We start from the raw sequence: 26,865 nt of genomic DNA, 5'->3' as shown, positions 1-26,865 counted from the left end.
ACTTCCACATAGGCTTCACTTTTAACCACCAGAGGCTCCGTCCATCTTTCAACGGTCTATGGTTGGCACGGAAACTTGCCTTGTAGGTGTATCAACGTCAATCCTCAGATGAACATATCCACGTGAAACATTTAAAAACATGAATGAAATGCTGTACGAAGCCAAACCAGAAGAGGGAGCTCTAACTCCCACCCCCAAGGTTTTGTTGCATTGTTTTTACAGGCCAGTCTCCTCCGTAAACTGCTGCGATGCTTCGTTCTTCAGTAAAGTTTCAATCAGCCAGCCCACATCTGCCATTGCCATGGAAACAGAAGTTAAAGTGGCACAATCTGATTCTGTGAGTCAGAAAGCGTCATCCTGTCCACACACGCGGGACAGCCAGATAATCAGAAAATGTTGTCTTGTTGTGTCTTATGTAACACGTCAAAATACTCGACTCTGCTCAACCTGAATCCAGATTTTTTTCAACAAAGCTGCCTATGAAACAAGAACGACGTGAATCCATCCTAACCACGATGTTTATGGAATCTGGATTTCCATGGCAGACTTCAGAGATAATGAACAAGGTGGAGCAGAAGGGAGGCTGAACTGCATGATGGCTGTAACTGCTGGAGTCATATTTCTATACTTTTTAGGGGTGGGAAAATCGAATCGAAAAATCAAAAATCGTGATTTTCTTGCTTCACAATCTTAAAATAGATTTTTCTGTTAAAAATAGATTTTTTTCAAATGAATAAAAATAATCCATTATAAATTTTTTGTTATTTTTATTGATCTTGTTACTTTTCTTCTTGGGCATCATAGCAGCAGAATGATGATTTGGCTACTGTGTTGCTTTTTCTAACTGAAATCAAGAAAAATAACGAGCAAAAAGTTTTATACATTTATTTTGTTTTTAATCAACAAAAATGAGCAATATCAAAGAATTGTGAGAATCGCAATTTAAATCGAATCGGCACCCAAAAACATCAGAATCGAATCGGGACAAAAGCATGTCGTCACAGCCCTAATACCTTTAACATCCAACTTCACAGCAACACGGCGCCTGAAAAAGTTCCGATCTGTTGTTTCACAGCAACTCGCCGTATACTGTCACCTTGTGGTGCAGATAACACATTACACCGTGCTGCAGCCAGATGCCCATGAAACACGGTGTGTGTGATTGAGAAGATTGTGTGGTAACATTTACAGCACTCAAACTGCTTATAACATTTCTAAAACAATAACTTAAAAAAAAACAAAAAAAAACAACAACAGTATTTTGATCATGAAAAAGGATCTCAATCTGGATTTATCTCTTTCTTTTTGTCTGTAACTGCATCCAACGTTTAAAGTTTAAACATGTAACAGAGAATTAGATTGGTTATTGAATATAAACTGAGTGAAATTCAAAATGTCAGCTTTAGGAAATGTATTCACAAAGTCCTGGACAATGTTTTTGTCCTGAAGACAGTGAAAGATGCCTCCAGCAGCGACATTGAACTCTGTCCCTGTTAGATGGAATTACTGTCACATGATACAAGCAGTCTGCAGGTTAAAGGTGCTATATTTAGGAAGTACTAACCACATGTGTCACTGTAGGCATGCTTCCCACAGGATATACATGCAGCGTTATGCATGTTCAGTATGTTTTGACGGTGGAAATGCAGATATACGATCCGCTGGTTTTAATCCCACTGATCAAGAAGGTGCAAACAAACGCACACATAAATATAGACCCAACTCACCCCCATGATTTTGCTCCTCTGCTCTACGTCCTCCCACATGGAGTGGACGATGTATCGGCACATGTACTTCCCTTCTCTGCCCTCCTGCCGCATCCTCACCAAACACATCCTGCAGGGATGAACAAGAGAACAAACAGGGAGAGGATGTAATCACAGGCATCGATCACTGTGAAAAATCTGTCTTCGTCTGGGAATGCTCAGCTTGTCCCCTCCTCCCAGTCTGACCACACTATACAGGACCAAGTCTTATCTGCCCATGAAGCCAAGTCCGATGTCTCCATCATGTTCATGTCAGAGTGGATCCTCAAAATAAACCAGTGCTCCCTCATTAATATTTAAGTCATCTGTGGTATGTGGCTGTGTCTTTATATACAATGAACAATCGACCCGGTTATGTCACAAAACTTCATCCATGCTGGGGTGTGGGTGGTGTGTGTCATTAAATGCCACATGTGGTGTTTACATTTTCATGCATTTTCACCACCTCAGTTGGTTTCAAACACACATCAGTGGGAATGTAGAAAGTGAAAACTTTCTGTTTTTCCATGGTTTACCACACCCATCTGAAAACGCCGACCAATCACACAAGTCTTCTCGGAGCCCAACAAGAAGAACGTTCTGCTCGGCTGATTGGTCGGGAACAAGCCACATGACCTCCCAAACCAAAGCCTCGGGAACAAAAACACAGTTCTCGCTTCGGACTGAGTAAGTAACCGGCTCAAGTCGGGAGTTATCAGACCAGTATATGTTTACCACTGAACACCTCAAACTTTTTCCTGACAAAACATGGTTCCTGCCATTTTTTGCCATCTGGTGTGATTCCTGGTAAGCTCACGCAGGAGAGCACTCCCTGATAGAAATAGGAAAAAAATGGTTTCAGTCATACTGGTGGGTGATTTTAGGCCTCTTTCCAAGTTTCCACTTTCATTAAAAAACTATGGAGAAAATGGTTTAATCAGAGCTGAACCTTCCTGATGGGCAGGGAATTTAAACGGCAGGATTTAAACCCTACAAAGCACAAATAAGCACTGCTGAGGGAATGGAAAGGCAGTGGTGACAATCCGTGCAATCTGTGTCTTTGACGTTAGGCTGCTGCTCGGCAGAGTTTGACATCTTATCTGGCTGAGACGGGTTTATAAACACCCTGCTGAGTTTTGAATTTATTTTAGTTTTATAGTTAACATTTTATTATCTTTAATGTTTTCATTACTTGAGTTGATTTTTTAATTTTAAACACATTTATTTATCTACCCCAGTTTTACAGCACTTCGCTCCAGCTGTGGCTGGTGTTCATATGCTTTATAGATAAAACAAAAATAATTATTAACCTTTTAATGTGTTTTTAAAATTATCTTGGCGTTTGGGTGCAGTACAAATATCACAGTTACTCATCTTCAGAAATTATTTTATGCCACCATTAACTAAATAAGAAAGAACCCTAAATGTGCATTTCTTTGTGTAAGGGGTCATTTGCTCTCTTTTCAGATCTGATTGGTTAACTCATCCACATATGGCCTGAAGGTCTACCTGTCCACCACCATCACTAGCTAAACCATGTGCCTGCTAGATTCAGCCCGACAATGACTTTTGTGATTCCTTGGTTTTTATTTTATACCTGGTTCGGTTCATCAGCCTTTCTTATTTCTGTTTTAGTTAGCTTGAGGTTAGTTTGTGGTTTTAGTTTAGGGGAAGACGATGTAATCTGACAGCTCACTGCTGGCCTGGTTTGAGGCTTGGTCCCTTTTCTCTTTTGCCGAGGCTCTACCCTCCATTGTGACAAACAAATATTGAAACAAATATTGAACCGATACTTTGTTCTCAGTCTCATATGTCCTTTGAGCTTTCTGGAGATTTTGGGACCATAACAAGGATAACTGGAAGTCAAAACTAGCTAAATGTTTTCTTTTGTTTCTAAAATCTCTCCTCAGGTTGAACTGAAATGTTAAAAACCTTTTTTATAATGTAGTTTCCAGAGAGAAGCTTCCCAAGTCCAGGTTGATGTCCTTTAGCCTCTCTTAGAGAAACCAGAGTTTACATGTACAATTTATTGTTTACAGGGCAGAGCGATTTAGCTTAAATTAGGCCTCGTTACTTTGTTTCCGTATTTTGCTATGATGGCATCAAAGGATAGAAATAAATAAAACGTGATGACATTTAACGAGTGTTTTATTTTAAGCCTTTAATGTTGTAACCTTAATGAAGAATAATTGTGATAATTTTAAAATTGTAATTATTTCTTTGATAATAAATTGTAGAAAGAAAATTTGTAATTGTGATGTCTCCATTCTGCAGTGTCTGCAGTCGTTATCCTGCTAAAGAGAGAGTTTATGCCGAGATGACGTACAGGACCCAGAGTTTCCCAGCAGAACTTTGTCCACACTATCCAACCTGTAGCAAGCTGCTAGTGATGGGTGTTTATGTGACTCACCATACATGCAGCTGTGCAATCAGAAACCAGGAGTTGAGGGTGTCAGGCAGGGTGCATTCTGAAATAGACAACATATGTTTTTACCAGTAAATCAGATGGTTTTGTCAACATTAGCTTCTCTGTTCATGACAAGTAAAGATTCCTGCCAGTGTCTTTCTGCCATTTTCTCAGATTCTTTGAAAGAAAATGCGGAGATGATTGTTTACCAAAGTCATCTCTGTGACAAGAACTAAGCATGCAGGAGGTGTCCTTGGACTCTGTTCAAGATTTCTGAGTTTGTGCCAGATAATAAAATGTGATGTAAATTTGTCAGGCAGGTGGTGACTGTGCTGAAAACGTATACACAGGCTTTCCAGGAAGAGAGTAGAGACAAACGACAACACCCAGAATCTGCTCTGAAGCCAACATAGAGTGAGGTTACACTCTTCACAACACTCAAAACTATTCAGGCATAAAAAGGACTAAAGAGTAAGTCACATTCCAAAGAAGCCTTTTTTTTTTTTTTTTACAAAAGTATAGCCAAGAAGATTTAGACTCAAATATTAAACCAAGAAATTGTGTTTTGACATTTTCAAAGTTTCTGATTAATTCAGCACCATCTCTGAACCTCCAGAAAAAATACAATAATCCATTCTGTCTGAATTCTGTTCGAGTTCAAACATACAACTAATAGTAATAACGAACTCTGTTTAGCATTGAGCAGGTTGGTTAAGTTGCTTCCAATCAAAGCTGATGGACAGCCGCCACAGGAAATCCACAATGACAACATTGTTTGGAAAAATGGGTCATCACAAGACATCAGGCTCTGTAAGTACCACCTCCATGACTGACATTAAAAGTAGAAGTAGAAGAGCCCTTCCTAGACAAGGGTTAGGTCCAAATTTTAAAGGCATTTTATACCCAGAACTGTTATTTAAACTTTGTCACAGCTTGAGGATAACCCCTTTAGTCCTCAGAAACCTGAGGGGTTTCTGATTATGTCTGATTCTACCACATACAACTGTGTTTACAACAGCCATATCTGGTATCTTCTTTTTCTTCACCACTACTACACCAGCATCTGAAAATGATTTTTTTTTTTTTACTGTAACCTGTTTCAGTAACATATTGGGTCAAAATTATAAGATAATTAAATCAGAACTGAAATATATTTTTTTGTAAGAACAAAACCATCAAAGTTCTGGTTTTCCATGCTTCATCAATGTTAAACAAAAACTATTTTCAGACCAATGTCTCCTGATGTACTGGCCTGTCTCCTGGTAGTGCCTCCATGCTCTGGACACTACGCTGACAGACACAGCAAACCTTTTTACCACAGCTTGTACTGATGTGCCATCCTGGATGAGCTGCACTACCTGAGCCACTTGTGTGGGTTGTCGACTCCGTCTCATGCTACCACTAGAATGAAAGCACCACCAGCATTCAAAAGTGACCAAAACATCAGCCAGAAAGCATCGGAACAGAGAAGTAGCCTGTGGTCACCACCTGCAGAACCACTTCTTTATTGGGTGTATTTTGCCAATTGCCTGTAATTTCCACCAGTTGTCTATTCCATTTGCACAACAGCATGTGGAATTGATTGTCAGTCAGTGTTGCTTCCTAAGTGGACAGTTCGATTTCACAGAAGTGTGGTTGACTTGCAATTGCACTGTGTTGTTTAAGTGTTCTCTTTATTGTTTTGAGCAGTGTATATTAAGAAACACCCTCTTCCGGAGGTATTATTGTGTTTTCTCCATATACTGTTGCATAAGAATGCAATTACTCCAGTCAATATTTACGATAACAATTCTTTGCTAAAAAGCTGAATGTTACTGATTTGGCAATGTAGCAGGATACGTAACATGGCTTTTTTTTTTTTTTTTAATAGAAAAAGTAGCTTCCCTCTTGTTTTAGAATAAAGTGCGACTTGTTGAAATAGCAGTGAGGATCACTGATATATACTGATTATGCTTATATTCAGTGTGTTCTGTACATTTTCTTTTTTCTCATTTGCCTTATGTTTTCTTTGTATTCTGAAAGAACACAGCTGAGTGGCATTGTGGGAAATGTACTGTATATATGAGGAACCAGCAGACTTACTTTCAAAAAATTCGTCGTAGTTGATTCTCTCTACACAACATGTGTACATGCGCAAGGCAGCAATCTTGATTTTCTGTGATGGGGAAAAAAAAAAAAAAGTACAAAAGAAACGTTATATTTTCAACAGAAACACACAGCAGTCAGTCAGGCCTTATTTCTGCTCTGTTAATGTACGTACATGAGTATGTCCTTGTCAAGCATAAAATACAGCTACCAACATGCTCCCATGTTTCCTTTAAAGAAGTAATTATGAGGCGTCTGTTAGGTTTTCAGTCTTACATTTAGACTTTTTACAGTCAGGTGTCCAGAAACAAAGTGGTATGTATTATGCTAATGAAAAAACACAATTTAGCTTTAATTTGGCAAGAGAGTCCGATTTTGGATGGTAGCGACACTGACAAACTTTTTAACTGTGTATTTACACCAGGGTCTCACTAAGCATCATTATGTCAAGCGAGGGTAAGGTCACTGTTGTCACTGGCAAAGAAAATGGGTTTTAAAAAAAAACAAAACAAAACAAAAAAAAAACAGTTCTATGAAGCACTATTAGATTAATTCAATTTGAATCGATTTAAGTTGATTCATAAGTTTTTAACCAAGCTCTAGATTTGAGAAAAAATTAAAAAATAATGGAATCATGTCCATTTTACTTACTCAAAGAAAGAAACACTACACCAGCTCTTTCTTATGTCAAAATAAACCTTAAAAAAAAAAAAAAAAAAAAAAAACTACATAAATTTTCCAAAGATCAAGCAGCCAAAACTAATGCATGCAGGAGAGTTTTCTGAAAGGTTCAGGGAGTTCACTGTGAGTCAGACAACCTAAACTACAAAGAAAATCACGTGAAGACAGCTTACAGTACTGCTGTGATCATTTGTGGCTGATGTTCGTAACATAGTCATTTTATTTATTGCACTTGAAACAACTCAATATATAAGTATATTCGATATAATGCCCATCCCTTGTCAGATGGACTGTATCATCATCAGCAGTAATGACCCTTAAAAGATAACTTTTTGGCTGGCTGGCCAGCCGGTTGGTTGGTTGGTTGGATGAATGGATGGAGGCAGCGTTACAAAAAGCAAGAATGCAGAGAAATATTTCCAAAAAATGAACTAACTACAAACTTGATTTTCCACTCTGCAACATTTACACAGACTGGTCTGACCACTTCAAGGCATCTTTAGGTGTGTGTGCGTCCACAGCTGCAGCTTTGGTGTAAGCTGGTTGGGATATTTCAGGAGTTCCAGTACTGGGAACACATATCCCAGCATAGAGAATCAGCCTGCTCACCTTGAACTTCCAGTAGCTCTGATGTGCTGAACATATGAAGGTGAGGAAAGATGAGGTGGAGGATGAGATGTCAGCTGCATTTAAGCTAAATTGCTGAGTCACTGTATGTGTAAAATCAGCTGTGAACATTATAAGACAGTTATCCTGTCATCACATGAAAATTTAAAATTTAAGGGTTTATCTTTAAAAGTTAGTGTGTGTAAGGTACAAGTTCATACGGAAATCTCCAATGTTTTCTTCATCACAGCTGCTGAGACCTCACGGTGCATTCAAGTACACATCTTAAACTTAGATATAGTTATATAGGAAGAACTGTTTATAATTAAAAAAGTTAATCTTTTTAGAGAGAGAGAGAGAGAGAGAGAGAGAGAGAGAGAGAGAGAGAGAGAAAAGATGGGGAGTTTGAGAAAAGCAACAAAGTATGATCCAAGGTAAAAATGGCATAAGACCAGATCCTGAATAATACCTCCTACAGATGTCAGGAGCATTTCAGGTCCAACATTTTAATTCAACAGGACCAAAAAAAACTACAAAAGATAAAGTCTCTGGGATGATTACATCTTACAATGCATTGTGTTTTTTTTCTCATACAACAAGCACCAAATTAAACATCCCAAACAGCATTGGGAACATGTTGAGGCAGGAAACCATAAGGAAGGGGGACCTTTTTCATTGTTGCACCACTAAACACGCAGCATGGCAGGTGTCTTATTGGAGATAAGCAGTGAAAATGGACGGTGAAAGTGAACATAATAGACAAAAAGAGCTGGAGATAATTTCATTTTAAGTGTCAGACATGAACCAAACAAGCAATTGGTGGAAATAATGTCCAGATAAATTTTATGGCAACACAAGGCTGTATCTTCGCTGACAAGGTATTTAGATTTTATGACACTGCCATTTTCTCACACAATGAAATGAGTCCATCCATCCACTAACTTCCACTTATTCAGGGGTTAGGTCAAGGGGAAGGAGGAGGAGGAGGAGGTGATGGGCAAACAGGAGCACCAGTCTCTTCAGACCATCTATGAGCAGGTGCGGATAGCGACCAACACACTTCATGTCTTCCACACAGAATATGAACTCAAATAAATGGGTAGACGACACAATAGTCCGTCAATGTGAAAAGACACTGCCTGAGGCTGAAGAGAATGTGCAATAGATTCATGGCAAACACAGAGTCTTTAGATTTTTATTCATTTTCATGATTTTATTAACATTTATTTATGTATTTTTTTATTTTGGGGTGTGTGCAATTGATATAAGTGATTTGACTATTTATGTAAAATGTGTACCTGTTCACTTCAGAGAATTGCTTCCTGACATGTGTTTACAGCATTAAACCAAAACAATTTTCTGAAGCAAACAATAAAGTATATCCTGTTACTAAAAAAACAGAACTTAGGAGAACCAATAAAATATGAAACAAAGATCAGCACCATGGTGTCAGATAAAGAGAAAGCAATAAATATGTGTGTACCAGTACATCTGCACATTTCTAAAATTGTACATAAACAATTTCTCGATTTTTGGCTGAACAAAATCATTCAAATGTTTATGTCATTTTATAAGAATAGGATTTAAATTTTTAAAATGTAAGAATATCACAAATACAAAGTGTTATTTAGGATTACATTATTATTATGAATTGAGGAACTGACAGCTGGAAGGCAAGTGTCAACATAAATCACAGACCAGAGACAATATGCATGCGCTGGGGGTGCATATTGGAAATGACTTATTTTAACTTCATGGCACACATCCACGACCCTGCGATATATTTTAGGATTGATCTTTAGTCCAACAAGAATTTAATTTTATCATGCACAAGCAGTGTCGAGGATGGACAGATGTTCGCTCCTCTTATTTTGACAGCTCTCTTTTGAAGCATGGGGTATTGTAAAATATCCAGTTTAACCGTTCTTAATGGACTTGATTCTGAATTAATGGGAAAAGTTGGCATTCTGACCACTGTAACCACACACACATGATTAGACAAGTCCACCTGCAAAAATCAGGTCACATTATGAAACATAAGCTTCAGGAGTAAAAACAGAATAAACTGAATTGTGGGAGAAATAAAACGGATTTTATGTAACCCAGCAAGGTTCTGTGTTATGACTGCGGTCATTATGTTGTGTGTATGTTTTTCTTTATAAATATTTTGTGAATTGGTGTGTGCCAGCGACGACAGATGCGCCGTAGCCTTCCCAGGATTGGGCTGCCTGAGGAGAGCCAGTTTGATTCAACTCGAAGGATGGTATTTTCATGTTGCGTTCAGGAACCCCTAGACTGGGCGTAACATGAATCGGGGGGGGGGGGGGGGTCATCTGTTTTTTTTTTTTTTGTGGTCGTCGTCGTCGATTAAGTTTGCAGGTTTGGTGTGTTACTTGTTCTCTGCTTGTCTGACTGGCTGATTTTTTTCTTTGTAGGAGTGGCAAAATGATGGTCAAGTTGGAGAATTTTGTACTCGCTCCATCTTTAGAGAAGTTAAGCTTGTTGCATACTCCATCAGAAGAGAGAACTTTTTTCTTGTTCTCGAGGCTCCAAGAAGAAAATAATGTCATTTTGTTGTGACGTGTTTGAAGACAGTTCTCGACACAACGGGGTGGCAGAACTTTTTTCTTGCAGGGCTCTGAGAAGTATCGTGTGATTGGTGGGACATTTGAGGTGGGCGTGGTTAAGACAGAAAAGGCATGAAGCGGAGTTGCTGCTTCTGCGTTTTTGCTGTTGCAGGTAAAACAGATTGTTTTGATAAAACAGCTGATCGAGGTGGTGAGAAAGTATCAACATTTTTACATGTGGCATTAAAACACTCGGACCCAGCCCTGTGCACAACTGAGTGTTTTTTTGATGTGCGTGTGCCTCTGACTGGTGTGCTTAAGAAAACTCTTTTGCGAATTAAACATGGAAACTCACTGTTTTTCGTTTTTTATGTTATCTTTTGCAAGTATACTGCAAAAATACACTGCAAAAATAACCGCAGTATGACCAACAGACGAGGCAGAGGACTTAACGCGATCACTATGTATTTACCCACAATGCAAAGCTACGTCAAATGCAGGAAGTGTTTTTTTTTTGTCGTTCGAATCAAAAAGGCTGATGTGAATGTGCCCTAAGATGTGACACTTGTCTCTTGTTATCTAATCTACAGCAGTAACTCTTCTTAGTCAGAGGAAAAAATACAATGCAACTGGGATCATATTTAAACATACTGGTATATAATTAGTCATATCAGCAGCATAAACGTGTGGCCTTGACAGCAGCGTGAGCAACAGTGGAGACGAGTTTGGAAGTGTGATTTTATGGGGTGTATTTCAGAGATACAGAAATGATTAATCTCCTTTTGGGAGGTGGCAACTCTTCTGTCATCTGACAAGACACACACAGACACAGACACACACAGACACACACACACAGACACACACACACACACACACACACGCACACAAACAAACCACAGCAGCTTTGAGATTTACTCTCTATTCTGTGTGAGCTATAAGATAATAATTTTTCTGTATAATTATAGTTTCACTTCTATGTGTCTACATCATTTGTCATCGCCTCCTCCCTGCCTGGGATTTCTCCTCAGATGTGTTTTTACTCAGCAGACTAAAGATTACTGCAGCTAAAGACAAGCATGAGGTTCACCAGGACATCAGGTTGGGCTGCACTGAGATCAGAGGACAGTGAACATCTTCACTCCTTCATCTGATCTGCTGAGGGGTTCAGGTTACAGTTACAGGCTGCAAAACTAATATTTAAAAGAACAATTCTGATTTATTTAAACATTTACTTTGAAGTTGTTTTGTTTCTCATTTCCTCCAGGTGTGAACTGAACAAATCAGCTAAAAGTTGACCTTTCTGAACTTACATCCACAAATAAGTCGTTGCCCTGCCTCCCCCATCCCTTTTTGTTCCACCACTCACCCATTTGTTGTATTTGAGCGGAGCTGTGAAGCCCATCGCCTCGATGAGCTTGGTGAAGGCCCCGACCTCCTCCTCTGAGTGCTGAGGCGTCTCTTTCACGTTACAGAGCTGAAGGACAAGAAACACACGGTGAACAAACTTTTTGTTTTGAATATTGCATTTTTGGACACATTTCTCCATCAAACTCAATGGGAAATGTCCCCAAACTGCTTCTGGACATATCAGCCAAGACTGCTGTTTGCTGTCCTCACAGTCCTGTGTTGTATTTCAGGAATGAGCTGATGAACACACCAGCTTTCCATCATGTGACAGTAACCAAATTGCAATATGATAAAAAAAAATCTAATCAATTAATCCAGGACTCCAGGACATTCCCTTTTGATGTTTCAGAGACATTTTCAACCTGAAAAGCTGGTGGAACAAATAAAACAAGAAAGTGATATGTGGCCATGTCAGATGTTCTGGTAGGTCCCTCATTAAAGTAGCACACACACGGTTTCAGTGACGACATACACCTGCAGAAAGTGGCCTTTAGTGCAAGCAGCTGCTCAGTAAATTAATACACTGACCTACTCCATCTTGTCTTCATGTTCTGACAGTTTTATTACCGTCACTCTTCATCAGGTCCAGTAAATGTTATGTTTTTGATCATCACTGCAGCCTTGCTGCAGGTGTTTAAAATGAAGCGCATTATAACGGCCCCTCTGAACAACCCTGGTATCTTATTCATCAGAGTAGTCTCCAATTGACATATAAATCATCAGCAGCTTTAGTGTTAACATTTTTAGCATTTTAACATTATAGAGGAGGAGAGACCAAGTCTGTTTCATGGCTCATCAAGCTTAAGTTGTTTCTCAAACCGGCATCCAAAGTCCTCAAGATGAGCTGTAGATTTTCTGCAAACAAAGCTGTGAACCTGGGGACTTTTGAGTTCACAGATGTGCTCAAAAGCAGCCTTCCATATTAACTAGGGGTGGCAAAATCGAATCGAAAAATTGAAAACCGGGATTTTTTGCTTCACAATTTTAAAAATCGATTTTTTTTCTTCAAATAAATAAAAATTATCCATTATAAAATTTGATTCATTTTTATTGTTTTGATTGATCTTTTTACTTGTCTTCTTGGGCATTATAGCAACAGAATGATGGTCTAGCTTCTGTGTTGTTTTTTCCTCATTAAAATCAAGAAAAAAGATGAGCAAAAAAAAAAGTTTTATACAATTTTTTTTTTTGTTTTTAATCTACAAAAAAATCATCAAAACGAAGAATTGTGAGAATCGCAATTTAAATCAAATCGGCACCCAAAAAACCGGAATCGATTTGAATCGGGACGAAAGCATATGGTCACAGCCCTAATGTTGACAACACAATAGAAACAGCTACAGATCTGTAATAAAGTTTAACAAACACCAAGACTTGAATTTGACTTTGAAAGTGTTTTTTTCCATTGCTCTCAGCTGAGAATGATGTCAGAACAAAGACAGTGAATGTCCCAGGCAGTCTGTTGTCATTCCATTTTGAAGCCCAGGCTTTCATAGTCTGGTGTGAGGCAGAATGAGTAGCAACTTAAAAGAAAAAAACGACACTGTTTTTAATTTAAGCAATATTTATTGAGGTGATACTGTTTGGTTTTGTTTGTTTTTGTGTGAGGAAGATGCAGATATCCCTCACTAAGCAGATCTTAACACACCAAACATGTAAAAATATCTATATATTTTTTGTTTCATTGGTTTTATTGATGTATTATTTCTCTAACAATGGTTTGTGTTTAGGTGCTCCTGCAGGACACACAGACGGACGGACAGTTTGGTGTTTCTCCTGCGACAGACGTTATTTTGCATTATTCTCTCAACCATGGGAAACCATTTCTGTGTTGTGAGGCGCAACAGCACCACAAATAATCACCACAGGGAAAAGATTACACACAGGTTAAATTTTTTGGGAGGTAAGGTGGAAATTGCGCAGCATCGACAGTCATACTCTGACTTGAGCGTGTCATTACACTGTAGCTCAATATGCTCCATTTGGAGGTTGGTTGGTGCGACTGTGTGTAAATTCGTGAAGCCATCAACATGGCTACCATGTACCAGAATGTAACGCTGCACCCAAGTTGTACTGGAAGCAAAGACCCAAACCACACTGAAGATGTGAACCTGAACCGTTAAGTCTTTATACACAAAAAGAAAACCTTGTAGGTGAATCCGGCTCCATGCATGTTTACATCCTGTTATGTATGAAAACAAACCTGTGGTGACGTCTCACAGGCAATAAGTTAGAATCTCAGGCATGCTGCTGTCCGTTGAAGGCTGGAAACCCACCATTAAAGTCAGGTGACATTGCGTGTTGTTACCTGTGAGGTGATGTGCAGGGTCCGACATGGTGTTGAACACGGAGAATTGACTCTGGCCAGCTGACAGGCAGCTAGAGCTCGAGAACACGCCTCTGGTTCCAACGCCTGGCAGGAGAAACAGAAAAAGAAAAGAGGTGTGAAAAAAATGGCCTGAAGAAAAACAACATTTACACAAACACATTTTAATGAAGAATTTGTTATTTCTGAACATTTTAAGTCAGATAAACAAACATATTCAGACACAAACAAACCACTGAATGTCTTTTAGTAAACTATATAATCCAATAAACCCAATACTGACTGAGTAGCTGAAACGTTCTTTAAATGAAGCTTCGGTAAAATACAGAAAGAAAGACATTAAAATAAACTTTGATAGTCACCGAGAATTTTCCACTGATAAACGTCCTCATTTTCACCAAAGTCAGAATCAGACGTAATCAGATTAAAGAAACAGCTGAATTATTTCTTTTTTACGTCAAAGGTGTGTTTTCAACTTCTCTAAAAGCTCCTTGGAGAGCTCCTGGTAACAGAAAATGTGATGCTGACTACAAATAAAGGGTTCAGGTTAAAATCTAATATGGTACTATAAAATCCCTAAAGATGTGTCCAGGTTTAGTACTATGATACATATGGTGTATCACAGTACTAACCATATCTCAAACATGGTGCAAACACCCATGGGGACATGAAAAAGTGTCTTGAGATCCACAAATCTCAACAAACGTCACTGGACAGAACAAAGTCATTCCAGAGTGAAACTCTGTCTTCACACTGGACAAACCTGCAATGCTTCGTTTATCCAAATGTTGAAAAAAATATAATTTAATGTTTATTATTAGTTTTTTCCCTTGTATTTTAATCTTTACAAAAAGATATTGATAAGGGGTATCGTACCACAATGATAAGAAGTATTGTTAGGAGTAGTAGTGTGGATAAATAACTAATGAAACCCATCCTCGATTACACTGCTTAACCAACTCTTTCATTTGGGGGTATCACTCAGCATCGCTCTCGGCAGCTCATTTTAATACTCTTGAGATCATTACACATCACGCCACTGATGGTTGTTCAAATTATCGTGAAAAAATACGGCTGTTTAGAAAAATGTTTGTATTTATCTGAAGCATAAATGTCAAATAGGAAAAAATGAAAATGAAATCAAAGTTCTCGCATCCTTAAACTGAATTAACCTAAACATTTCACACTTTGAAATAGCTCACGAGGCTGCTGCTGGTTAATTTCCCTGCTCTGGATTTACATTTGTTCTTTTTAAAATTGTCTACTTGGACTTGAATTCTGATAGGCAGCTGCTCTTTACTACATTACACAGCTACACTGCAAGTGATCCTCAGATTAATGGGTAATTACCAGACTCGTGCAGAATTTGATGTGAAGCTCTGCATAAGTCTGCTAGTGAAGTCTGATATGTGTCATGTTTGCTGCAGCAGAGAAACTCCTAACATTTGCAGGACTGTAGCCCTCAAGGATCAAAGTTGCCCGCCCCTGTCAAAGAGATGTTAATCAAAACATACATTCAGAAACAATAACTGATATAATATTGGTCATGTAAATTAGTTAAAATGGTCATAAATTTACACCAGTAGTTGTGTCTAACATCATGAATAATTATTTTTTATTAATCTACATGATGTCATGCCAGATGTCTAATGTGTGTCGGTCTTGATTTGAAACTAGAATCATGACCATTCGGAGGTAAAGTTTCACTCTTTTTTTTTAATGTCGTTCTTCTCTGCTTTCAGGTAAGGAGGGAATGAACACAGAATGCACAGACAGACGCTCAAAGTGATAATAAAAGTCAGTCACACTCAAATAATATTGGGTCACATATATGACCCATATGGTCTGTCAAACCGTGTTGTAGGGGGTAAACACTGATCAAATATCAATTAAATTTTTTTTTTTGTGAAACAGTTTTTTTTTTTGAGTGTGCATGTTTTTTCTGAAGTTTCAGAAACTCCATGGGGGATATTTCAGTCAGTCGGGCTGCAACTAACGATTATTTTAATAGTCAACTAATCTGTAAATAATGTTTTCGATTAGTCACGATTATTTCTGTCATGCCCACCATCTGTGCTTCCAGTTGACACAGCTCTTTTTACAGGCTCCAGTATGTTTTACCCAACTCTCTTCATTTGCATGATATGTATGTCACCCTGATTCCCAGTCAGTCCCAATGAATAATATCCTTTAGTAAGTTAAAAGAACAACTCCTGAACCACCTGAATATTAAATTTAATCTTAACACCTTACTACTAATTTATTTTGAAACATTCATACTTAGCTATAGTGTCATATCCAAGCTGTACAGAATTTGCCTCAAAAGGAAAACAAAATAAATATTTTAACATTTTAATTTTCTGCACGGTGGCACAGTGGTTAGCACTGTGGCCTCACAGCAAGAAGGTCACTGGTTCAATCCTTGGCTGGGGAGGGGTTTGGTCAGTGGCCTTTCTGTGTGGAGTTTGCATGTTCTCCCCGTGTATGCGTGGGTTCTCTCCGGGTACTCCGGCTTCCTCCCACCATCCAAAGACATGCATGTTAGATTAATTGGTTACTCTAAATTACCCATAGGAGTGAGTGTGAGCGTGAATGGTTGTTCGTCTCTCTGTGTGGCCCTGCGATGGACTGGCGAGCTGTCCAGGGTGTACCCTGCCTGTCGCCCAAAGCCAGCTGGGATAGGCTCCAGCTTCCCCGCGACCCTGAATTGGATTAAGCGGTTTAGAAAATGAAATGAAATTTTAATTTTCATAGAATTGCATTGAAATGATTGTTTACATTTTGAAAAAGTCGGTTTTGTAGGTAAACAAGGGCCAGAATCCTTTAAAACATTCCTGAATCCAAATAGTGATCGGGATCACCACCAAAATTATTTCACTTCTTTCTTTTCATATTTCCAACAACTCCTGTAAATCTCATGAAAATCTATCCATAACTTTTTAAGTTATCTTGAACAAACGGATGAACGCCGGTAAAACCATATGCCAGGGCTACTCAATTAGATGTTCAGGTGGGCAAGATTTTCAAATTAAAAAAATGATCTGAGCCAGTACATAAAGTAAGGTCAAATAAATCAGTCAAAATGAATAAATAAATTTAAAAAAAATATATATACATTTACATTTTGAAAAGTAAGTAGGTTATTAATTTTTCTATTTTAAATTCAGTCCAACATGACAAGGGCAAATGCACAAAATAATGAAAATTCCAGTCAGAACCTATTTTCTCCAAATGTTTAACATGAAAAAGGTCCAACATACGTTATAATCTTTAAACACCGCCACACACTCATTGCATATTAAACACATCGGTTTGGTGCTCAAATGTGACGGCAAAATAAACAAATACTAATCAGTCCAGCCGGGGTTAAATCTGCTGATTTTGTTGACAATTTTGCGTTTTGGAACAGAGAGCGACATGCTAGCTAGCGCTACTCTTGCAACTTCAAAACACAACATGTGCTGGAGTTAATGTTGCTAGGCAACCAAGTGTTGCATTCATAGTCTGCACAACTGTAGTATTGTAGGCTACTTAATCAGCGTAAGAATGACTGAAGGTTCTTGATTAATATCTTTATTCTTTTACATAAGCTGGGCCGCATGTGGCCCGCGGGCCGCCATTTGAAGAGGCCTGCCATAAGTTCTTTGGCAGAGGTAACAACAGCACATCGCTACTCGCTCATGCTAACTGTGCCATCTGGAATGCTGGAAACCATGACTCCAGGATGCTTTCCTTTCAGATGCTCATGCACGACTGTCGTGCTGCCATGGTACGCCAACTCTGCGTGGGAGATGATCCATTTCACCTGTTTGACACTTTGTCTAGCGTTAAATATCCCCAAACTTTGGAAATAAGTTTCGCCGCCATCAGTTTCTTCTTCGTTGTTTAAACCAAATGACAATACTGCATGTGGTGCTTTGCGTCATTTTCTTGGTGTTTAGAGTTCTTATACTGTAAAAAAGTGCAGTAGAGCACTCATTTAAAGAATATTTAGTGATGCATCCAGTCATTTTTAAGAGGAAGGAATGCCAAACACAGAAACAAACAGGACCACCTATGTTCTGATCGGAGGCATATAAAATCAGAATCTCAGCAATTCCACAACAAAGGATGGGAGAAGGAGAACGGTGGCATCCAAGCTGGAAAGAAGGTTACCTTGAAAAACATATCCGACTGATGTCTCTCCCTCATCTTGACCAGAGATAAATCTAACAAGCTGGGCTTTAAAGAAGAGCTAAATGCAGTCAATTTTAAAAGGAAAGAGTGCTCTGAATTTCTAAAATACCAAACAAAATCTGAAAAGAGGAGCGCAAGCAAACACTTGTCGTTGCTGCAGTTATCATGTTTATATAAACACTGGAAATTGAAGTTAAGATTTAATAGGAAATTACATCAACAGCCCTGAACTTCATCAAATTTTGGTCAACTTGAGCAGATCTAAACATTTATTTTATATATACATACGGTTGTGCTCATATTTATTCATACCCTTTCATTAAAGAAAGAAAAAAAACAGCTGCCTGTAAAATAAGTTGAAATTGACTAAAATAAATAAAAATTTTATGAAAATCATTACATTATTTTCTAATTCTGGTTCAATAGAAATATATTTTTTTAAAAAGCAAACAAATTAGATAATTTATCACATATTACATCACTCAAACTAATATTTAGTTGAACAATCCTTTAAAGTGGAACTATTATGTGCATTTCAGGCTAATCTATTTTTATTTCTGAGCCCAGAAGGGCTGGGATTGATCGAGTTAATGTCACAAATCGCTTTATTTACTTCAGACCGACCCTCTCCGTAGGCTGTCAGATCAGCCTGCGGGCAAAACGAGTGGATTGAGACTCTTCCGCATTAAGCCCCGCCTCCCGCCACTGCACTACATCGGGAGCACGCACCGCAACTGCTTTTGCCGTCATTGTAACGTCTCATAAACAGAAGGATTAGGCTAATATGAACTCAATAAAAAAATTAAAATAAAAAAAATACAATGTCAACACATAGCATACAGCCCTACATGTTTGAACCTGAATTGGACCCTGAAAACGAAGTGGAAAGCAGCAACCCACAGCACCAAATGCAGCAGGATGTCTCTCTTTGGTAAACTCACCAGCCATCGTTGGAAATAACTTTATCCAACGTTTTCCACCCGCCTGATGTATTTGTACATGCCCTTGTTAACCAGTAGAAGGTAACCAATCACCGAACCTTATCCCCCGGGACGTCACAAGGATTTCCAAGTAGAAAAAAACTCTCTAAACCGACGCGTTTTTCGTCGCCATGGAAACCGAATGGAGAGGGTGCTGGAACTCAAACTCAAACATGCGTTTAGGTGATAAAAAAAACAGTGTCGTTCACATGTCTGATGAGGATTCAACACTGTAACACTGTAGAAAGCTCAGAAAACTCCAAATACCATAATAGCACCCCTTTAATGTTTCCGCTACAGTCAGGTGTTTTCTGTTCCTCTCAGTCAGACTTCTGCACCTGTTGACAGGTATTTTGTCCCACTGTTCAACAGAAAAGTGCTCTAATTTGTCCAGGACCAATTTGTTTTTCTGTTTTGTTTTCTTTTCTTTCTTTCTTCAACTCAATTAAACAGAAAAAACAGTGTCTTATATTACTAAATCATATTTTTGCAAATTTTTAGTTATTGTTTCTTTTTTAAGTCACCAGTTATTTGAGTGACTGTTGTAAAATTCATTCTTTCCTTTAATGAAAGGGTATGCATACATATGAATACATATGAGCACAACTGTATGTGTAAACCCTGACAATATACTTCCGAAGGCCCAAAAATGAACGTAGTCAAAAAGATACAACATGGTTCAAGTTCACCTGTGTAAATCAGCTGATAGCCTTACAGGTAACTAATCTTGTTAACTAGTTAGCTGTGTGACTCTATGACCACAACACACATACATACACATATACGTACACACACCCACACGAACATACAACCTGGTAGACTTTGTGGACTCTCACTTTCGTCTCCTCTAAGTGTTGTGTATTTACCAAGCGATGTTGGTGTTTTCTACGTCATTTTAAACGTCTCGTGAGGTTACTTACAGTTACCCCGCCATGCAAACACTTAGCTAGCAGTTAGCAGTTACCTTTCCGCAGGCGGCTCTGCACGCGGCCGCATTAACCACGCTTCTCGCGGCGACCTGCAGCGGCCGCCGGTACATGACTCCACCAGGTCCCGGTGTCACAGACAAGGAGGAGCGGGCTGCCACTTCTTTGCGGCTCCCTGCTATGAAAGCTTCAGGTTTGGTAACACCTGTCCCCGCTGCTCCTCCTCTTCAGCAATGTCAACGGAATCTGTCCGACGGCGAATTCTGCCTGACCAGAAACCGCGGAATGAAGAAAAGGTTCCGCGTGGTTTATTAGGGTCCGAGCCATACGAAGTATGGCAGGGCCCTATTGTTATTGAAATGTTTATTATTATTATTATTATTATTATTCTCGTTCTAAGCACAACTCACTCAATTTTGACCCCCTTAGACCCCGTGAAAAGTTGCGAAACTTGGCACACACCTCACGTCCGGTGAAAATTTCGATAATTTGGCGTTTGTATGCACGCCAATGCAAAAATGCCTCGACAGCGCCCCTTAGAAACGCCAAAAATGGCCTCTAGAATGGGGGAAAAAAAATTTAGTTTGACGTAGGACGACGAAATTCGGTACACATGTCTATCACATCAAGACAAGTAAAAAAGTCATTGAAACGCCTGTTGTCATGGCAACGGGCTTTCCGCCATCTTGGCGTTTGCGGCCATTTTTTTGCCCGTTTTTGTCAATTTGGGCGCATCGCATTTGAACGAACTAGTCTGAGGCGATTCATGCTATTGGCTCCACATTCGCCATGGAGCTTCGTGACAAGATGGGGACCAAAAGTTATTCAAATCTTTTTGATAGGCGAAAGCGTGTTACCGTGGCAACCCATGGAAAAAAGCGTTCTCGCCATGAAACACGGTTCACTCATATCTTCGCAGAAATACATCCGATCGGAACCAAAATTAAAATAATTCATGTTTGGTAGGTCCTTCACGCTTTGTAATATGTATTGTGGGGGGGGGCGCATTTTGGGGGGGGCCCCTAGGGGCCCGATAGTCTACTTTGACCTAGGGCTACGAAATTCGGCACACATGTATAAGTAACCAAGACGAGCAAAAAACTCTATTGACAACCTGTTACCATGACAACGGGGTGTCCGCCATCTTGACGTTTATGCCCTTTTTATCACTTTAAGCACATCGTATTTGAACGAACTAGTCTGAGGGGATTCATGCTATTGGCTCCACATTCGCCGTGGAGCTTCGTGACAAGATGGGGAGCAAAAGTTATTCAAATCTTTCTGATAGGAGAAAGAGTGTTACCGTGGCAACGCATGGAAAAAAGCGTTCTCGCCATGAAACACGGTTCACTCATATCTTCACAGAAATACACCCGATCGGAACCAAAATTAAAATAATTCATGTTTGGTAGCTCCTTCACGCGTTGTAATATGTATTGTGGGGGGGCCACATTTTGGGGGGGGCCCCTAGGGGCCCGATCGTCTACTTTGAGCTAGGGCTACGAAATTCGGCACACATGTGTATCAACCCAAGACAAGCAAAAAACTTCATTGTGCAGCCGTTACCATGGCAACAGGGTGTCCGCCATCTTGGAAAAAAACCTTCTCGCCATGAAACACGGTTTGCTTATATCTCTGCAGAAATGCATCCGATCGGAACCAAAATTCCAATTATTCATATTTGGTAGGTCCTTAACACATTATAGAATGTATTGTGGGGGGGACACTTTTTGGGGGGGCCCCTAGGGGCCCGATTGTCTACTTTCATCACGGGCTACGAAATTCGGCACACATGTGTATCATCCCAAGACACGCTAAAAAGTCAATGAAACACATGTTGCCATGGTAACGGGCTGTCCGCCATCTTGGCGTTTACACACATTCTTTTCTCAATATGTGAATTGTATTTCTCTATTAAAATGAACTGGCTGTGCGGGTCCTTCACATTTAGCATTAGGAGAACCAGGACTCGGTGGAGGGTTCGGCATGAAGCGAGGACCCGATGGATGCCGCTTGCGGCTTTAATTATTATTATTATTATTAGGGTCCGAGCCATACGAAGTATGGCAAGGCCCTATTGTTATTGTAATGTTTATTATTTTAAGCACAACTCGCTCAATTTTGACCCCCTTAGACCCCGTGAAAAGTTGCGAAACTTGGCACACACCTCACGTCCGGTGAAAATTTTGATAATTTGGCGTTTGTATGCACGCCAATGCAAAAATGCCTCGACAGCGCCCCCTAGAAACGCCAAAAATGGCCTCTAGAATGGGGAAAAAAAAATTTAGTTTGACGTAGGACGACGAAATTCGGTACACATGTCTATCACATCAAGACAAGTAAAAAAGTCATTGAAACGCCTGTTGTCATGGCAACGGGCTTTCCGCCATCTTGGCGTTTGCGGCCATTTTTTTGCCCGTTTTTGTCAATTTGGGCGCATCGCATTTGAACGAACTAGTCTGAGGCGATTCATGCTATTGGCTCCACATTCGCCATGGAGCTTCGTGACGAGATGGGGACCAAAAGTTATTCAAATCTTTTTGATAGGCGAAAGCGTGTTACCGTGGCAACCCATGGAAAAAAGCGATCTCGCCATGAAACACGGTTCACTCATATCTTCGCAGAAATACATCCGATCGGAACCAAAATTAAAATAATTCATATTTGGTAGGTCCTTCACGCATTGTAATATATATTGTGGGGGGGGCGCATTTTGGGGGGGCCCCTAGGGGCCCGATCGTCTACTTTGAGCTAGGGCTACGAAATTCGGTACACATGTATAAGTAACCAAGACGAGCAAAAAACTCTATTGAGAACCTGTTACCATGGCAACGGGGTGGCCGCCATCTTGGCGTTTATGCCCTTTTTATCACTTTAAGCGCATCGTATTTGAACGAACTAGTCTGAGGGGATTCATGCTATTGGCTCCACATTCCCCATGGAGCTTCGTGACAAGATGGGGACAAAAAGTTATTCAAATCTTTCTGATAGGAGAAAGCGTGTTACCGTGGCAACCCATGGAAAAACGCGTTCTCGCCATGAAACACGGTTTGCTTATATCTCTGCCAAAATGCATCCGATTGGAACCAAAATTCCAATAATTCATATTTGGTAGGTCCTTAACGCGTTGTAATATGTATTGTGGGGGGGGCACATTTTGGGGGCGGCCCCTAGGGGCCCGATCGTCTACTTTGAGCTAGGGCTACGAAATTCGGCACACATGTGTATCAACCCAAGACAAGCAAAAAACTTCATTGTGCAGCCGTTACCATGGCAACGGGGTATCCGCCATCTTGGAAAAAAAACCTTCTCGCCATGAAACACGGTTTGCTTATATCTTTGCACAAATTCATACGATGTGCACCAAAACTGTAACTATTCATATTTGGTAGGTCCTTAACACATTATAGAATGTATTGTGGGGGGGACACTTTTTGGGGGGGCCCCTAGGGGCCCGATCGTCTACTTTCATCTCGGGCTACGAAATTCGGCACACATGTGTATCATCCCAAGACAAGCTAAAAAGTCAATGAAACACATGTTGCCATGGTAACGGGCTGTCCGCCATCTTGGCGTTTACACATTCTTTTCTCAATATGTGAATTGTATTTCTCTATTAAAATGAACTGGCTGTGCGGGTCCTTCACATGTAGCATTAGGAGAACCAGGACTCGGGTGGAGGGTTCGGCATGAGGCGAGGACCCGATGGATGCCGCTTGCGGCTTTATTAGGGTCCGAGCCATACGAAGTATGGCAAGGCCCTATTGTTATTGTAATGTTTATTATTATTCTCCTAAGCACAACTCACTCAATTTTGACCCCCTTAGACCCCGTGAAAAGTTGCGAAACTTGGCACACACCTCAGTCCCGGCGAAAATAGCAATATTCTGGGGTCCGCGTGCACGCCAATGTGAAAATGCCTCGACGGCGCCCCCTAGAAACGCCAAAAATGGCCTCTAGAATGGGGGAAAAAAATTTTAGTTTGACGTAGGACGACGAAATTCGGTACACATGTCTATCACATCCAGACAAGTAAAAAAGTCATTGAAATGCCTGTTGTCATGGCAACGGGCTTTCCGCCATCTTGGCGTTTGCGGCCATTTTTTGGCCCGTTTTTGTCAATTAGGGCGCATCGCATTTGAACGAACTAGTCTGAGGGGATTCATGCTATTGGCTCCACATTCGCCATGGAGCTTCGTGACAAGATGGGGACCAAAAGTTATTCAAATCTTTCTGATAGGAGAAAGCGTGTTACCGTGGCAACCCATGGAAAAAAGCGTTCTCGCCATGAAACACGGTTTGCTTATATCTTCGCAGAAATGCATCCGATCGGAACCAAAATTCCAATAATTCATATTTGGTAGGTCCTTCACGCATTGTAATATGTATTGTGGGGGGGGCGCATTTTGGGGGGGCCCCTAGGGGCCCGATCGTCTACTTTGACCTATGGCTACGAAATTCGGTACACATGTATAAGTAACCAAGACGAGCAAAAAACTCTATTGAGAACCTGTTACCATGGCAACGGGGTGGCCGCCATCTTGGCGTTTATGCTCTTTTTATCAATTTGGGCGCATCGCATTTGAACGAACTAGTCTGAGGGGATTCATGCTATTGGCTCCACGTTCGCCATGGAGCTTCGTGACAAGATGGGGACCAAAAGTTATTCAAATCTTTTTGATAGGTGAAAGCGTGTTACCGTGGCAACCCATGGAAAAATGCGTTCTCGCCATGAAACACGGTTTGCTTAAATCTCTGCAGAAATGCATCCGATCGGAACCAAAATTCCAATAATTCATATTTGGTAGGTCCTTAACGCATTGATATATGTATTGTGGGGGGGGCACATTTTGGGGGGGGGCCCTAGGGGCCCGATCGTCTACTTTGAGCTAGGGCTACGAAATTCGGCACACATGTGTATCAACCCTAGACAAGCAAAAAACTATATTAAACACCTGTTACCATGGCACTGGAGTGTCCACCATCTTGGAAAAAAACCTTCTCGCCATGAAACACGGTTTGCTTATATCTTTGCACAAATTCATGCGATGTGCACCAAAACTGTAAATATTAATATTTGGTAGGTCCTTAACACATTATAGAATGTATTGTGGGGGGGACACTTTTTGGGGGGGCCCCCAGGGGCCCGATCGTCTACTTTCATCTCGGGCTACGAAATTCGGCACACATGTGTATCATCCCAAGACAAGCATAAAACTCAATTAAGCACCTGTTACCATGGCACTGGAGTGTCCGCCATCTTGGAAAAAAACCTTCTCGCCATGAAACACGGTTTGCTTATATCTTTGCACAAATTCATGCGATGTGCACCAAAACTTTAACTATTCATATTTGGTAGGTCCTTAACACATTATAGAATGTATTGTGGGGGGGGCACTTTTTGGGGGGGGCCCTCAGGGGCCCGATTGTCTACTTTCATCTTAGGCTACGAAATTCGGCACACATGTGTAACAACCCAAGGCGAGTAAAAAAGTGCATTGACCACCTGTTACCATGGCAACATGGTGTCCGCCATCTTGGCGTTTATGCCTTTTTATTACTGAATGTGCATTATTTTTTAACAAACTACTTTTGGATTCATGCCTTTTACTTCACATCTACCCGGAAGCTTTGTGGTGAGTTCGGGTGGAGGGTTCGGCATGAGGCGAGGACCCGATGGATGCCGCTTGCGGCTTTAATTAGGGTCCGAGCCATACGAAGTATGGCAAGGCCCTATTGTTATTGTAATGTTTATTATTTTAAGCACAACTCGCTCAATTTTGACCCCCTTAGACCCCGTGAAAAGTTGCGAAACTTGGCACACACCTCACGTCCGGTGAAAATTTCGATAATTTGGCGTTTGTATGCACGCCAATGCAAAAATGCCTCGACAGCGCCCCCTAGAAACGCCAAAAATGGCCTCTAGAATGGGGAAAAAAAATTTTAGTTTGACGTAGGACGACGAAATTCGGTACACATGTCTATCACATCAAGACAAGTAAAAAAGTCATTGAAACGCCTGTTGTCATGGCAACGGGCTTTCCGCCATCTTGGCGTTTGCGGCCATTTTTTTGCCCGTTTTTGTCAATTTGGGCGCATCGCATTTGAACGAACTAGTCTGAGGCGATTCATGCTATTGGCTCCACATTCGCCATGGAGCTTCGTGACGAGATGGGGACCAAAAGTTATTCAAATCTTTTTGATAGGCGAAAGCGTGTTACCGTGGCAACCCATGGAAAAAAGCGATCTCGCCATGAAACACGGTTCACTCATATCTTCGCAGAAATACATCCGATCGGAACCAAAATTAAAATAATTCATATTTGGTAGGTCCTTCACGCATTGTAATATATATTGTGGGGGGGGCGCATTTTGGGGGGGCCCCTAGGGGCCCGATCGTCTACTTTGAGCTAGGGCTACGAAATTCGGTACACATGTATAAGTAACCAAGACGAGCAAAAAACTCTATTGAGAACCTGTTACCATGGCAACGGGGTGGCCGCCATCTTGGCGTTTATGCCCTTTTTATCACTTTAAGCGCATCGTATTTGAACGAACTAGTCTGAGGGGATTCATGCTATTGGCTCCACATTCCCCATGGAGCTTCGTGACAAGATGGGGACAAAAAGTTATTCAAATCTTTCTGATAGGAGAAAGCGTGTTACCGTGGCAACCCATGGAAAAACGCGTTCTCGCCATGAAACACGGTTTGCTTATATCTCTGCCAAAATGCATCCGATTGGAACCAAAATTCCAATAATTCATATTTGGCAGGTCCTTAACGCGTTGTAATATGTATTGTGGGGGGGGCACATTTTGGGGGCGGCCCCTAGGGGCCCGATCGTCTACTTTGAGCTAGGGCTACGAAATTCGGCACACATGTGTATCAACCCAAGACAAGCAAAAAACTTCATTGTGCAGCCGTTACCATGGCAACGGGGTATCCGCCATCTTGGAAA

General features: G+C 40.5%; 1 protein-coding gene across 1 annotated transcript in view; it reads right to left on the bottom strand.

The window, feature by feature from the left end:
- uqcc1 (ubiquinol-cytochrome c reductase complex assembly factor 1) overlaps nucleotides 1-20,153 on the bottom strand; it is a 36,982-nt gene extending 16,829 nt beyond the window's left edge. The window contains exons 1-6 of the mRNA XM_079241909.1: nucleotides 19,945-20,153; nucleotides 13,807-13,911; nucleotides 11,458-11,565; nucleotides 6,235-6,307; nucleotides 4,156-4,213; nucleotides 1,728-1,836 (exon numbers count right to left, since the gene is read on the bottom strand). Of these exons, the coding sequence (XP_079098035.1) occupies nucleotides 1,728-1,836; nucleotides 4,156-4,213; nucleotides 6,235-6,307; nucleotides 11,458-11,565; nucleotides 13,807-13,911; nucleotides 19,945-20,019 (528 nt within the window). The 5' untranslated portion in view covers nucleotides 20,020-20,153. The remainder of the gene's footprint in view (nucleotides 1-1,727; nucleotides 1,837-4,155; nucleotides 4,214-6,234; nucleotides 6,308-11,457; nucleotides 11,566-13,806; nucleotides 13,912-19,944) is intronic.
- Between the last annotated feature and the right edge of the window lie 6,712 nt (nucleotides 20,154-26,865).

Source organism: Telmatherina bonti, assembly GCF_933228915.1.
Source record: "Telmatherina bonti genome assembly, chromosome: 6".
NCBI lineage: Eukaryota > Metazoa > Chordata > Actinopteri > Atheriniformes > Telmatherinidae > Telmatherina > Telmatherina bonti.
The sequence above is the reverse complement of the archived record's forward strand: the minus strand, read 5'-3'. Positions and strand labels throughout refer to the sequence as shown.